This window comes from Solanum pennellii, chromosome 1, assembly GCF_001406875.1.
Source record: "Solanum pennellii chromosome 1, SPENNV200".
NCBI lineage: Eukaryota > Viridiplantae > Streptophyta > Magnoliopsida > Solanales > Solanaceae > Solanum > Solanum pennellii.
In genome coordinates, this window is record NC_028637.1 from 103424713 (window position 1) to 103440196 (window position 15484).

At 35.1% G+C, this 15484-nt stretch overlaps 1 protein-coding gene across 16 annotated transcripts; it reads right to left on the minus strand.

Moving 5' to 3' along the window:
- Positions 1-6: 6 nt before the first annotated feature.
- On the minus strand, positions 7-14098 carry LOC114077882. Of its 16 annotated transcripts, none has more exons than XR_003579248.1 (9): positions 13989-14098; positions 13230-13290; positions 12864-13075; positions 11128-11344; positions 10925-10955; positions 10611-10665; positions 10402-10459; positions 10185-10320; positions 746-6607 (listed from the first exon to the last, which is right to left on the minus strand). XR_003579248.1 is itself a non-coding variant. In XM_027918246.1 (7 exons), exons 4-7 carry the CDS (start codon positions 10905-10907, stop codon positions 10128-10130), a joined length of 405 nt encoding a protein of 134 aa, XP_027774047.1. In that variant the 5' UTR covers positions 10908-10955; positions 11128-11344; positions 13230-13290; positions 13989-14098; the 3' UTR covers positions 9906-10127. The 16 variants fall into 16 exon arrangements, 2 of the variants coding, with proteins under 2 accessions (XP_027774047.1, XP_027774049.1); XR_003579243.1 differs by having other exon boundaries at positions 10798-10955; XR_003579241.1 differs by having other exon boundaries at positions 10760-10955.
- Positions 14099-15484: the final 1386 nt, after the last annotated feature.

The window sequence follows — 15484 nt, forward strand, 5'->3', positions numbered from 1 at the left end:
GGGGTGGGGGGTATCATTTTACTGTTGATAGCGTTCCTCCTTAAAATATCATGCAAAGAAATGCAGTCTGCCAAGAGGTTAACTATTTTGCATTGTTCCTCAACACAACAAGCAAATCCTTTTCAATCTTTCCACCATCAAGCTCGTTCAACTATGCTGTATGGTGCCATAAAATGGTGATAAAAATGTGTGTAAAAGCAGTTGACACATCCTAAAAGTCTATATATGTTTCACAGAAAGATATTTCCTCTTGTTTTGCCAATAATATTCCCCGCTATACGTACTCCAGTTCCGTGACGCTTATGTTCTCGTGCAGTACATTCTAAACCTTCTACAAAAAATCTTAATCGTCAATGATCATTGTGCTTTAGTTTCTGAGATAATTTACCTATAAGTTTTTATTCATATTTTGTCCCATTTAAACGCTAATTATTTGTGAACTCAAACAGAAACCCGCCTATGGAGACCTGGGCCAACTGAAAAACCAGTGCTCTGCAATGCATGTGGATTAAGATGGCGAACTAAAGAGACACTAGATGACTATGTTCCCAAACATGGAAGCACAGAGTTACCTTCTGAGATGAATCCGGATCTGTTATCTCGTGATGACCAAAAGCTGGAAGTTGGCAAAGAGGTTTCTGGACAGGATGGCTCTTCAGCTTGTCTCGAAGAGGAAATGATTAAAATATCAAGCTTAGGTTCAGCAGTATCATCCCCAGACAAATGCATGCAAATGGAAGAAACAAATGGTAAGAAAATTTCACTTATGTATACATAAATAACATTGTATGCTCTTCTTCTGTAGTACTACCTGCGTTAAACATGCCCTCTTTATCACAAGCCAAGTGAGGCATATCACTATTCTAGGAATGTCCCCATTCCAGAAATAGTTCCAGAGATGTTTCGGATCCCAGCCATCAGCTGGAGACCTCTTCTGTAGACACTGCTTACTGAATTCATACTTATTCCACCTATCTTCCCTAATAACTCTACAACCCATTCCACCTCCCAATAATTTACAAGCCTTCCGAAGGCTATATCCCATCCCTGTTCTGACTTCTGGCCCAACAGGCAACTACATTAGCATCTCACAAATTTGAAAGAGATTCCTAAGAGGAAATTGTTCTATCCAGAAATCCTTCCAGAATCTTGTTTTACTGTCATTTCCCACTTTGATATAAAAGTCTGCCTTCATTTATGACCACAAACTTGTGATTGTTCTCCATACTCCCACACCCCGTAAGGTTCAACTGTGCTCTCTGTACACCATGGGGTTAGCACACCATACTCAGCTTTAATCACCTCTTTCCCGAAAGCATTTCCCTCCTCAATGTACCTCCACAATGACTTCTTCAGATGACTTCCATTTTGCAATCTCAAATTTCAATTTCCCAGCCTCCCCTTCCTGTCTTTGCTAAGGAGTACAGTATTCCAGTTTACAACCGGAGAGGAGTTTAGAATCCCTGAAGGGACCTCTAAAGGTTTATCTTGGAGTTCATATCTGGGAGCAACAAGGATTTGTAAGATAGTATCTAGGTCTTGTCATGAATCACATCCTTTCATAAGTGTAAGGGTTATAAAAAAGTGGAAAACTAATATATTTAACCATACAAATTTTTGCAACAGCTCACCCTCCACTCCTACACACACAAAAAAAGATAATATCAATTGCAGTAGTACCTTATTGTTTTATGTGCACTAATGTTCACCATCTTTTTGGAGAAGCAGACCCTCTTTATCACAAGCCAAGTGAGGCATATCACTATTCTAGGAATGTCCCCATTCCAGAAATAGTTTCAGAGATGTTTTGGATCCCAGCCATCAGTTCTACCTCTTCTGTAGACACTGCTTACTGAATCCATACTCATTCCACCTATCTTCTAGTAACTCTACAACCCATTCCACCTCCCAATCATTTACAAGCCTTCCGAAGGCTATATCCCATCCCTGTTCTGACTTCTGGCCCAACAGGCAACTACATTAGCATCTCACAAATTTGAAAGAGATTCCTAAGAGGAAATTGTTCTATCCAGAAATCCTTCCAGGATCTTGTTTCTGTCATTTCCCACTTTGATATAAAAGTCTGCCTTCATTTGTGACCACAAACTTGTGATTGTTCTCCATACTCCCACACCCCGTAAGGTTCAACTGTGCTTTCTGTACACCATGGGGTTAGCTCACCATACTCAACTTTAATCACCTCTTTCCCGAAAGCATTTCCCTCCTCAATGTACCTCCACAATGACTTCTTCAGAAGACTTCCATTTTGCAATCTCAAATTTCAATTTCCCAGCCTCCCCTTCCTGTCTTTGCTAAGGAGTACAGTATTCCAGTTTACCACCGGAGAGGAGTTTAGAAGCCCTGAAGGGACCTCTAAAGGTTTATCTTGGAGTTCATATCTGGGAGCAACAAGGATTTGTAAGATAGTATCTAGGTCGTGTCATGAATCACATTTTTCTTAAGTGTAAGGGTTATAAAAAAGTGGAAAACTAATATATTTAACCATACTAATTTTTGCAACAGCTTACCCCCCACTCCTACACACACACAAAAAGATAATATCAATTGTATTAGTACCTTATTGTTTTATGTGCACTAATGTTCACCATCTTTTTGGAGAAGCAGACAAAGATCCTCTCCCAAGAAGAAAGATATCAAAGCCTAGACATGGCATTTTGTCACCTGCTCAAATCCAGAGAACACTTGATAACTATCTCCAGGGACCAGACTTTGAAATAATATCTGACGAAGATGAACCTGTTACTCTAATTTATGCAAGGACCAAATACATTCCTCCTAATGAGATTGGTCTTGGAGCTATGCTACTAGTATCACCAACTACTACTACAGAACGCTCGACGCCTCTATCAGCAATGGCAGTTCCTCCTAATGAGATTGGACATGAACCTACGCTGCTAGTATCACCAACTACTACTATAGAACACTCGACGCCTCAATCAGCAATGGCAGAAGATACTGTCTCTTGCTCAATGGATGTTTCTAAGTAAAATCCATCTATAAGTGAATTTTTAGATGCATGCATAACATTTAAGCTGGTATGTGAAGCCAGCTCCTATTGTCAAGCTAGTGCAATGTTGGCTAAAAAAAATTTGGGCTTACCAACTTTACGGATTTCCCCAACAGACACGCGCAACAGTCTGGGAGTTCGAGACTATCTAGTCTATCTTGTTCTGGATATTCATAGTTTCTTCCGCTTTATGGATGGAATTTTTAGACATGTCTATTCTGCTTTTTGGATGCATTTAATATGTCAAATCCGAAGTTTATAATGCATTCTTGCCTACAAGTTTGTCAGTTTGTGTGGACTACACAGTAGACTAAAATTGTAACATCACAAAGGCCATTTGACATACATATGCTTGGCATTGCAACTGTAATGTCTGCATTGTGTTTCAGGAGAAACAACAATGTACTAGATCTTGTGGCTATGCAAAATGAAGCTACTGGAAATAAGGATGGAAAATCAGATGCATGTGATAATGGACTCGCTCCACAGCATATGAATATTACATAAAGCGTATGTCAATAAATTGTTCTAAAAAATGCTGCTGCTATTGAATTTTCTTCTGTATATGGAGATGAACATCTTATTATTGAAGAAATAGGCATATCAGCCTCTGCATAAGGTATGCTCAACCACAAAAAAGTTTAAAAGTAAGTCTACTAAAAAGTCTCTTCGATCTCTTTTTAAGTTACTAGGACAAGTCGATAAGACACTACACCTTCCAATAATAGCTACACTAAAGAGAAGCTAGAGCGCCATTATTAAATAATCCAAGAGCAACGGAGACCGAGAATAATTTAGTACTGAGTTTCATTTATGCCCCCAAGTGGCAACATAGGACTCTTCAAATATAGATTTATACTTGAGTCTTGATCCACACTTTTTCCTATTCAAAGAGCATCTCCCTTGGCTTTGTGTTTTCACAACGAGAATTATTTTCAAATGAAGAAATGTCAAAGGGGTTCAAACCCCTCACATGTGGGCTCCCAAGCACATGGAATAATTTTAGTTATGGGTGACACTAAGACTCAGATATTGAATCTTTGTCCGCTCTAATACCATATTAAAGAACTCATCTAAAAACTTAAATTGTTAACGCAAGTGCACTTTTATTTATTTAGAGCAACATAATAGCTGGAACTTTTCTAAAATCCTCACACAACAAAATATTAGAAGCACAATAATAAAAGACTGCACATCTTTTAGAACATGAATAGGTTTATACAATCTTATTAGAATAGAAGTGGGTTTATACAATCCTATTTAAAATAGGAATAGAAATAGTACGTAGTATCCTACTTGGTAAATGATTGTTTTATAGTGTCAATAAATAGGGTCTCAATGTAATAATGTAGACACAACAACAATTCAATAATATTCTTTTCAATAATTCTCACATGGTATCAAAGCCTCTACGATCTTGGTAGAAAATCAAAGAGCTTCTGCTGCCAGCGGGTGGCTATTACCCGTATATGCCGCCCGTCTGGCCAATAATTATGTTAACAAAAATAACACCAATGATATATGCATGAACCCCATATTCAAAGAAAGAAAATTCAGTGAGACAAGTTATCACGGTCAATTTCCAATGATTGTTTTGTGTCAACCCCATATCCGTTGGTATTTGTGTAGCAACGTGCTATCTTTTCGTTGACTACTTTTTCATATTCATTTGTTTAGCACCGCGTCATCATTTCGGTGACTACTTTCTATATCTATTTTGTGCAGCATCGCGTCATCTTTCCGGTTACTAATTTTTCATATTTAATTTGTGTAGCACTGTGCATCTCTCCAGATTACTTTTCATATTTAATTTACGTAGAACCGTAGATTTTTCCGAACTACTTTTTATATCTAAGTTGCATAGCACCGTGTCTTTTCGGTGACTCCTCAAATTTGATCAGCGCAGTTCTATTTGTCATTTCGATGAATCCTCAAATTTGATTTTTGAGGGTTGTGCCATCATTCCAAACCCTACTCATATTATATTTCTCTTTTTCAATAGGGTTGTGCCATCAATATGACCTTCTATTTTCTAGTTGGGTCGTGCTACCATTCCTATCCTACCCATATAATGTTATTTGTTAGATTATAACCACTATTAGCCATCAAATCTAATATACCGGCTTAGGAGCATGTTCCGGCCAACTTTCAGTGACTTTCTCGTTTAATATCGACTTATCTATTGATTCGAGCATGATTCATATACTTTAGACTAGAGTTTGAGCACTTTGTAGCTCACGGTGAGTTTAGTAGCCTTGTATGTCGATTATGTAAGACACTGTATGGTCTGAAACAGTCTTTGAAAGTTTGGTTTGAAAAGTACAACATAGTAATTTTATCACACTATGTTTTATCGACATTATACATCAAATTCAATATCTCATGAGAAAGATTAAGCACATTGAGATTGACTGTCAATACGCATTAGATCCAAGATTTAATGAGAAGACGCTACACTGAGAATGAATGTCAATTTTGTGAAGTTGACTGATCAACTTGCAATAATCTCACCAAGTTCCTCATTGTTCCCCGTATTAATTACATTTGTAACAAGCTAGGTACATGAATTGTACGCACGAGATTAAGGGGGAGTGTTAGAACATGAATAGGTTTATACAATCCCATTAGAATAGGAATAGGTTTATACAATCCAATTTTGAATAGGAATAGGAATACAAATAGAAATAGGAATTGTAAAATACAATCCTACTTGATAAAAAAAATTATTCTAGTGTCTATAAATAGGGTTTACGTGTAATGATGTAGACACAACAATTCAATCATGTTCTTTTCAATATTTCTCTCAATTGAGACAACATTCCTCCATGTGATATCAAATTCACTTTGTCCCATTTCATCACATTCAGTCATCATTTTAAGTGCTACATCTTAACGCAATAAAGTCTAGCTTAAATCAACTTATCATCAAAATATACATGTTACGGTTATAACATTATCATCATAAGAAATCTACCATTGTCTTTTCATCACTACTCGTATCTACAAATTAATTACTTCTTGAAGTGTCAAAAGATGTTCTCTTTAGCTTAATATATTTTCTATCCCCTTGATTCCAATATTTTAGTTGTAATGGTAACCATGCTTGTTCAACCTGATAAAGAAACTAGTAATCAGATAACCCCCACAGCCAAAAAAGTGCTAACTTTAAATTAGCGCTAGAAAGGAATCGTTAAAAGCATTTCAAAGTTAAAAGAATGAGGACAAATCAAAGCACCGGTACCTGCTAATCTATTTTAGTAACCTTACCATTATATCAAGAAAGACTACAATCATAAGGAAAGATACAACAATTTATCCGCAACTCCTCCATGTTTTTGTTGGTTCCACTTCATTGCTCTTTTCTTTTTCATCAAGTAACTGAATCTATGTTTCCTTCCTTTGCATCTGTTGCAAATAACACATCTACTTCTGTCCCTTTTCCTCTTAATCTCTTGGGTAACTTATCCCTCCATCAAAAAAATTGTAATTAAGAGGTTATGTTTCTATCCTTCGAGTATAAACATATTGATACTTGGAACGGCACAACTGAGCCCATCTGGAAGATCAGCACCTAAAGTCCTAAATGAGCAAAATGAATAGTTTCATTTGTACTAACTGACAGAAAACTAAATCAGAATTCTTCTAGTTAAGATAACAGCTGCATTATCATCCTATTTGTGTGGTGTTTCCATTCATCTGAATAAACTGAAACAGAAAATGTGGAATGCACCCAAGTAGTAAACAACTAATGGACTCATCACACAGAGGTAGAGACACAATTTGATCGGTTGAAAACACAATTCAAGAATCAGTTTATTTATTTCTACGGATACAATACACTTCTTAATTTTAAGAAACTTCTTTTTCCAAACATCTCTTTGGCTTTTATCTAAGAATTGGCATGCCACCTCTGTTCTGTATTTGGTATATACAAGAAAATACAAATATACAACTGTTTCCTCATTGACAATCTTCTTTGCAGTCTAGAACTAATATAGAGAATTTCAAAAGCAAGTCAGGTAATAACGTATGTTAAATCTCTTTTGTGTTTTGTACATCCTTAGATATTTCATAACTACTAGAGGTACCTTATTTAATTACTGCTGACATTAATTGCTCGAGGTCTCCAGCCAGAAACTATATTCTCGAAGAGCTCGCTGTGGAGCAAAAATAGGATATCCTAGAGGTCAATCACGGCTCTCGACAACCTAAGCTACATCTCCGCTTAAAATTGTTTTGGTTAATAAATCTACTTCTAGAAAGCTCTACAAAATTGAAATCAAACAAATATCATATATTTGAAAGACGTGTTGCTATATCTACCAGCATCAGCAGACATAGGCACAATTCAATTAAGTATATTTTTTATAACCGGAGAAATCCCCGAGGTTCCAAACTCAGTGGATCTTGAGCAAAGCTTCTTCAACCCATCTCCCCTCTATCCCCCAACCCCAGCCCACCCAGAAAAAGGACAGTGAATTTTAAAGTACTTCTGAACCTTTTAAATTTATTTGAACGCACCTTAAATAAAATCTTGAAAATGCTTCCTACCAGACTAATAGGTTTATAGTCCTTTATACTTGTCACACCTTCCTTCTTTGGCACATTAGTAACAAAGGATGCATTAAGACTTTTCTCATACTCCCCTGAATTCTGCAATGGTCCCAACAGCTCACATTTGACTTTCATCCAACATTGTTGGAAAAAAGCAAAGGAGAATCCATCAGGACTCGGAGCCTTGTCACCAAGACAACTATCCCTCGCCTCTTCTTCTTATACAGCCCTTTCTAGCCACTCCCTCACCCACTCGCCTATTAGGTTAAATACTAGCGCCCCCAATATTTTCATCTCCATCTGATATCTTCCTTGAAAGAATGTTCATAAAACCATACAATGGCCTCCTCCACATCCTCCTCACCCTCATGCACCTATAAAGACAATAAAGTTTTCCTTCCTCCTCCCCCTCACACACCTATTTTGTTAGAATTCCCCTTCTGTCAACCACAATGCCCTCAATTTTTGCCTCCAACTAGACTCTTCAGCAACCACTAGAGCCTTAAGCTCCCCCCTTGCCTACTCCTATCTAACCTTCTCCCTTTATTCGAACACCCTCATACTTTCCACATGCTCAATCTCCCCCTTCTCATTTATTAGCTGTGTCACCTCTTTGCTCCATCTCCTTATCTCCTTTTAACAATTTCAACTTACAGGCAAGTCGAAAACATGGTGTACCAGTTTTTATTCTGAAAAACTTCAAACCATATTAAAATAAATAACACATGACTTGAGCAACTACATATGTCGGGATCCAGTTTTAGTAGCCCAATGACTCAAGCAGTACATTTTTTAGTCATTTTATTCTCAACATAGGGAAATTTCCCCATGGAACTATGAAGAGATGTCTATAGATAGTTCATCATAAGCTATATCGTGGCATTCAACAACTTCTTTTCTAAATCCATACCTGTGATCAAGTCATGTCAGAAAGTGCAATAACAATTATCCTGTTACAATAAATAAACACATAGAAACATATACATTAAGATGCAAATAACCTGTAGGTTAAGATAAAATACCAACTTATTCTATTTGGAAAATACTTCAAATATACTCTCCACACAATTTCTTCTCGTTCCCCTGTATAAAAGGTAACGTGGTTAATAGAGCACGATCTCAGGTAAGCTTCCTATAGACTTCTCAACATAACTAGAAAGCCGCAATCTGAAAGGACTTCTAAATAAATTTTAGGAATGCTAGTTATTTCTGCACCTTTAAGATTTATCCTACCCTTATCATCTACAACTCTATAATATTCCATTGTTCTTTAGATGTTTTATGCTGATACAATTATCTTACAATAGTAGAAAAGACCGAATTTTTAACTGCTTTGATATGCATTACTCGTGCTGAGGATCTTATGGAAAGAGCCTCTTTACGTATACAAGGTAGGGGTCTGTGAACACTCTATGCCAGACCACACATATGGGACTAACATTGGATTTGTTTTTGTTGTTAGCAAAGGATATGAACACCTCTCATGGAATGTCGGAACACCAATTGGAGGTTCCTGCATTCAAATACAAGAGCAGTGATCCAAAACAATTCAGTTTCTGGTAATTCATATTCGCTACTGGTTCTGATTTTGCAAAATCTAGGTTCCACAGTTTTTGTTTACCAAAATATGAAATACCTGATCCCTGTTTCATAAAATAAACCAAAAAATTGAACTGTGTGGTAGAAGGGAATATTGCCACCTTGAACCCTGAGTGAATTCCCACCTCAAACTTCAACATTATTGGTAGAAGGGAAAATTTTAGAAAAATCCCAGTCCCTTTGAATGATGATGACTTCTGTCCTTTTTACGCCAGAAGCGTTTTCTTCATCCATGAAAAAGAGAACTACATAAACAAATTTTATAGTCTTGTTAAAGTTTCCAGTGTTTTACTTGGATTAGAGGAAAACATGGACTTTGTGCTGTATTATTTCACCAAAAGGATACCCGTACTTGCAATCTTTGCATATGATATGTGTTTTTCTTACACTTTTGATCGATCAACCAAAGCATGACACAAACTACTGAACAAGCCTCACATAAAATCCAACTTCTCCCCTTTGGTATATCACTTGTAGGTTTGTATTTCGGTGCAACATATGTTTTACTTAGAGATGAATGTCGAATATCGATGAATATTTTTGCCTGATCATAGCAGGGTTGTTAGAGACCGGCAACCAACAACAGCAGAAATTTTCATAATAGCCTACAACTTCTGTTTTCACGTTAAACATAAAAAGTACGAGTTTATCAATAAAAGTGCAGCTATAAAACATAATCATGTCTGATACATTGGAGAGTTTGTTTGGAACTTGGACAACTATATTGATGTTTACAATTTATTGAAGAAATACTGAAATTAATTAGAATAAACCTACTTGATGCGGTAAAACCAAATAAACATAAAGACAGAGGCCAGAAACTTGACGCAGTTACATCTACCTTGACGAAAGCATCAATAATTACAACAAGGTGCATAACATTTATAGCAATAGTAATGAGGCATTCCAAAACATCATGTAACTTCCAGTGAGTATGATACTTGGTTTAAGACCAATGAACACATCCAGGAGCAACATTAATTATGCAGAAATGTGAACTTACAGGTAAACTAGAAACTCCGTACTGGATGGATGTTGCCAAATTTGGGTGCTCTACCGAGATTTGGACTGAAGGTAGTGTTTCAGCAGGAGGCGTAACTGGTGATGGATTCACTTCCATGATTCTCGGAAAGTAAAACCTGCAAATATGTTAAGGTATAGCTGGTGCATGAGAAAGTACAAATAAAGGATAACAGGGGCAACAAAAAGAAGAGACAGACCCCTCTAGGGCACCGATTTCTTGCAAGTAATGTTCAGCATCCAAAGCTGCCGTGCACCCTACAAAAGCATGCCCCAAAAGAAAGAACAAAAAGAACGTTAAGCCATATGTTATCTCAAGAGAAAAGAAGAGTCAAAACACAGTTTGTTGCACCCGAAGACCAAAGTGATAAACGAAGCAAAAGCACATGGATATAATAATCACAAATACCAAAGTCACGTGCGTCAAAGATGTTAAGGTTACCGATACGAGTATGCCAAGGATGCTGAAACAAGTAGCAAGAAAATATTTTTAGAGAAAAACGCCAGAGACACAATCAAAAAAATAACAATCTAGGCACCAAAGGCAAAGGTACCAACGTCACAGAGCACACCCAACAGACATCAAATTATCTCACAAGGTTCTCACTTCTCCATATGTACACTTCATCCAAAAAGCATCATGTCTTTCACAAGCACATAAGCATAATGTACAATGCAATGCCGAATGGAAAAGGCAATAGATCATTGTTCAAGAACGTAAACCTAAACTTGGTAGGATCCTTGAGCCACATTCCTGTAAATTAGTAACCAGAAGAAGAATAAAACGATCAGGTTAAAAAGGACTGTGGAGTACTAACTTAGGTAGCGGAAATAAAAAAAATGTCAGGAAAGTCTAGATGTCAAAATTAGGAATTTTATAACTCACGCAGTAAGTAAAACAATAAATGGTTAAGTTTGATACTCACTGTTGGTCGTTGATACTTGGCTAACCAGCTCCTAGTCCAATTTCTGAGCAACTAGACCCTTCTTAAATAACAGGTGCTGGGAGGATTAGTTATATGGATTACAATCCAGCATACTATCAACCTCAAAAGAGCCAGGCAAACTGCACTGAGTAACTGTTGGTGGGTGAGAAGCGTTGGTTGTTGAAGTGTTCCTCCAACTTTATGGAGTCATTTCTGGCTGCAGAGGACCAAAGAACAAAGGCGGCAAGAATAGCAATAGCTTAGATATACAACACCACAATAGAAGTGCTTCACCGATTTTATCGACCATAATTTTATTATTTATATGACTGAAAGTCAATGGCAGAGAAGTATCAATGAGATATAATTGCATAAACGTTCAGAAACACTTAAAAGCATTTTAACTGGCAGCAAGTAGAGTGCTTGAAACATAATGTTGATTGTGGCTGGCCTCCTATAGGTATAACGGGAGAAGGAGAAAAGTTCTTTTGACAAAACAGGAGTGGCCTGATAGTTTTGTTAACTAAGTATACTTGGAAGGTGACACTGAACATGGAGGCAGTGGAGATTGTTATGTGATACAGTCGCAGATGTTGATAAAGCCCATGCATTCCTTGATGGAGAAAAGGTGGATGTAGTGGAAGAACTGGAAGTTGGTTTTAAAGGTGAAAACGGTCTTGAATGGAACCATGGAGAAAGGAGANTAGAAAGGAGAAAAGTCTGAGGCACTAGATTCAACTCTACTTCAAGTGCAAAAGAGTTTATCAATAATGTATTGGGGGAAATATATGGAAAATGAACTGTTATGACTTCGGAAATGGGTAGATGCAGTTGCTGTAGAATTTTTCATTTTATTATGTCAAGCCCTGTTCTTTCCACTGCAAATGTATTTAAAATGAGGATAAAAAGGTTGATCAACAGTTGATTGGTTAAATACAAGTGATATGAAAGGCCTAGTGTTGTCGATGACACTCCCTGTGTATTGGAAACACTAAATGAACACTAACCTTTCTGACCTGCCAATTCACCCACCATGAAGTATAAAAAGTGTTAATTGAATGCAAGGTAGATTTCTTTGATATTTTTACAGACAAGAAATCAAGTTACGGACACCTTTATTACCTAACTGTAGTCCTCAAACCTCAACTCCCTCTGGCTTTTTTCTTGATAAGACTGCATTCCACTAATGGATATATATATATATATATATATATATATATATATATATACTTGTCCACCTCCGCTCTTGTGCAATCTATCTCTGGAGTTGCAATAAATAACGCTGTTCTACTTCCTTTCAGATTAATACTAAATGCGGACTTCCCAAGACTAGAGCTCTTGAGCAGAGGGTGTTGTACTTTCTTTTCCTAGTTTGCAAATTTGATCAAGATTGAACACTTAAGATATCCAAAAATATGAAGTAGGAATAAATAGTACTTAGTAGTATTTAATAAAAGCTCAACAAGGATTTCAGATAAATATAGAACATATAGATTATAGAAAGATTCTACTTCATATATGATGTTATTCTACTTCCTTTCTGATTAATCTCAAATGCTGACTTTCCAAAATCAGAGCTCTTGAGAAAAGGTGTACTTTCTTTTCCTTGTTCACATATTTGATCAAGATTGAACACTTAAGATAACAAATTCTTGTTATCAAGAACCGCTTCCAGGTCTCAATCTTTTTTTCTTTTTCTTTTCTCATAGTAGTGTTTATNCGGACACCTTTATTACCTAACTGTAGTCCTCAAACCTCAACTCCCTCTGGCTTTTTTTTTGATAAGACTGCATTCCACTAATGGATTGAACTTGTCCACCTCCGGTCTTGTGCAATCTATCTCTGGAGTTGCAATAAATAATGCTGTTCTACTTCCTTTCAGATTAACACTAAATGCGGACTTCCCAAGACTAGAGCTCTTGAGCAGAGGGTGTTGTACTTTCTTTTCCTAGTTTGCAAATTTGATCAAGATTGAACACTTAAGATATCCAAAAATATGAAGTAGGAATAAATAGTACTTAGTAGTATTTAATAAAAGCTCAACAAGGATTTCAGATAAATATAGAACATATAGATTATAGAAGAGAACAAATTAAGAATACCTTTATCACCTAACTGGTAGTCCTAAAACCTCAAGTCATGCTGGCTTTTATCTTTACAAGCCTGCATTATATTCCACAAATGAATTGAATTTTTCCATCACCGGGTCCTGTGATATCATTCTCTAGAGTTGCAATATATGATGTTATTCTACTTCCTTTCTGATTAATGTCAAATGCTGACTTTCCAAAATCAGAGCTCTTGAGAAAAGGTGTACTTTCTTTTCCTGGTTCGCATATTTGATCAAGATTGAACACTTAAGATATCAAAAAATATGAAGTAGGAATAAATAGCACCTAGTGGTATTTAGTAAAAGCTCTACTTTCATGAAATTGGCAGTATTAAGTGTAGCATCTATAAATGTCAATCCTCACCTTGACCACATCCCTATTTCCCATGCAATAGCCTATGTGGCCTTTCTTCTGAGACATAATTAAGTTTTGAAGAAAGTTGAAGAATGTATTGTTATAGTATATGAAAACAAATTCTTGTTATCAAGAACCGCTTCCAGGTCTCAATCTTTTTTTCTTTTTCTTTTCTCATAGTAGTGTTTATCTACGTTATGCCACTTCTCTTGGACTCATAGTAATGTTAATCTACAAATTCTTGCTATCAAGAACCTGATTTCAGCTAAATTGTTTCATATGCTTATGTAGTAATGTAGACTATGTGTACTAATTAATACCAAGAACGATCATTCGCACATTCAGTTTTCTGGATTCAATAAAGAGAAATTGCAAGTAAATCAAAAGAAAACTTACAAAAGAAACCATAGGACAATGCATCAAAAGCCCTAAAGAATATCGACGACAGACACAGAAGAAGAAGAGCCCTTTGATATATATAGAGAGTGAAGCATAAGAAAATACGCAGATATTAAACCGAAAGCGCGTTGCTGGCTATTTAAGCTAATATCTTTAAAAACACGTTTTTTTCCTCAATTATATTTACTTAAAATAATTAAGAAACTAGATACAAAAGTACACGCATATTATTTTTATTTTTATTTTTATTTATACAACACAAACAAGATTAGGAAAGTATACTAAATTTTTAAATAATTTTTTATCGTTAATTATTTATATCATATTTTTCAAAGTATTTTTCTAGGAATATATGTGTACATGTGATATTTAGATAATTCATCAATTTTTAAATATATTTATTTAAATATTTTAATTATTGTAATTTATGATATTCTTAGTTAATATAATTTTTAAATAATAAATATTATTACCCTTCTCTTAAATTTATGTGACATAGGTGAAACTTTGAAAGATAATCAAATTTTTTATATATTTGTCTAAATAATTTAAATTGTTAATTATTGTGATTTATGGTATTCTTAGTTAATATAATTTTCAAATAATATATATTACTAGCCCTCTCTTAAATTTATGTGACATAGGTAAATCTTTGAAAGATAATCAATTTTTTAAATAGTTTAACTCGTTAATTATTGCGATTTATAGTAATCTTTTTACATAATTTTTAAATAAGATATGTTAGTTCCTCAATCCCAATTTATTTTGCATAGGTGAAATTTTGAGAGTAGATTAAATTTTTATAAGTAATTTCTAAAGGACCACTTGTGATCATTATTTTCTCTGAAAAATAAAATATTGCTCAAAGAAAGTGACTCATAGTCCTTTTCCAGTATTATCTTAATACACAAACTGTATTTGTGTAACACAATATACTAAAAATAAATAAATAAATCTACTACATGGAAAATAGAAAAAGTTTGAGGGAAAGGACAAATTGATAAGTTGACCGACTGCGCTCTTTTTTAACCATGTTTTGCTTGCTATCTAAGCTAATATCCTTTTCATTTTACTGTTTAAGTTAATATTTTTCTCATATATGATTAATTTTCACTCATTTTCTCATTTTTCTGAAATTAGAATATATCAGAAAATTTCTTTATTCAGAATGTGCATTTCTTCGCTGCAAAATTTCAAGGCCTAATTTCTAAAATAGTAATCATTTAATAAAAGTAAAATAATAATAATAGTAATTTTTCTATTCATTTGGTTAAATTTTTAAAATCATTGAGAAAAAAAGCTTGTTATGTTTCGCCAATAAATTTTAAAAGCATTTTAAATTAAGTAATAATTAGTGTTTGATCAATTTTTTTACAAGTGTTTTAACTGTTTTTAAAACTATTTATCAAAAAATATTGTAGAAAAAAGCTAACTATTTTAGCTTTTGGAAAAAAAAATTTACCACTTCTTTTTTTCAAAAAGTTTGATTCAAC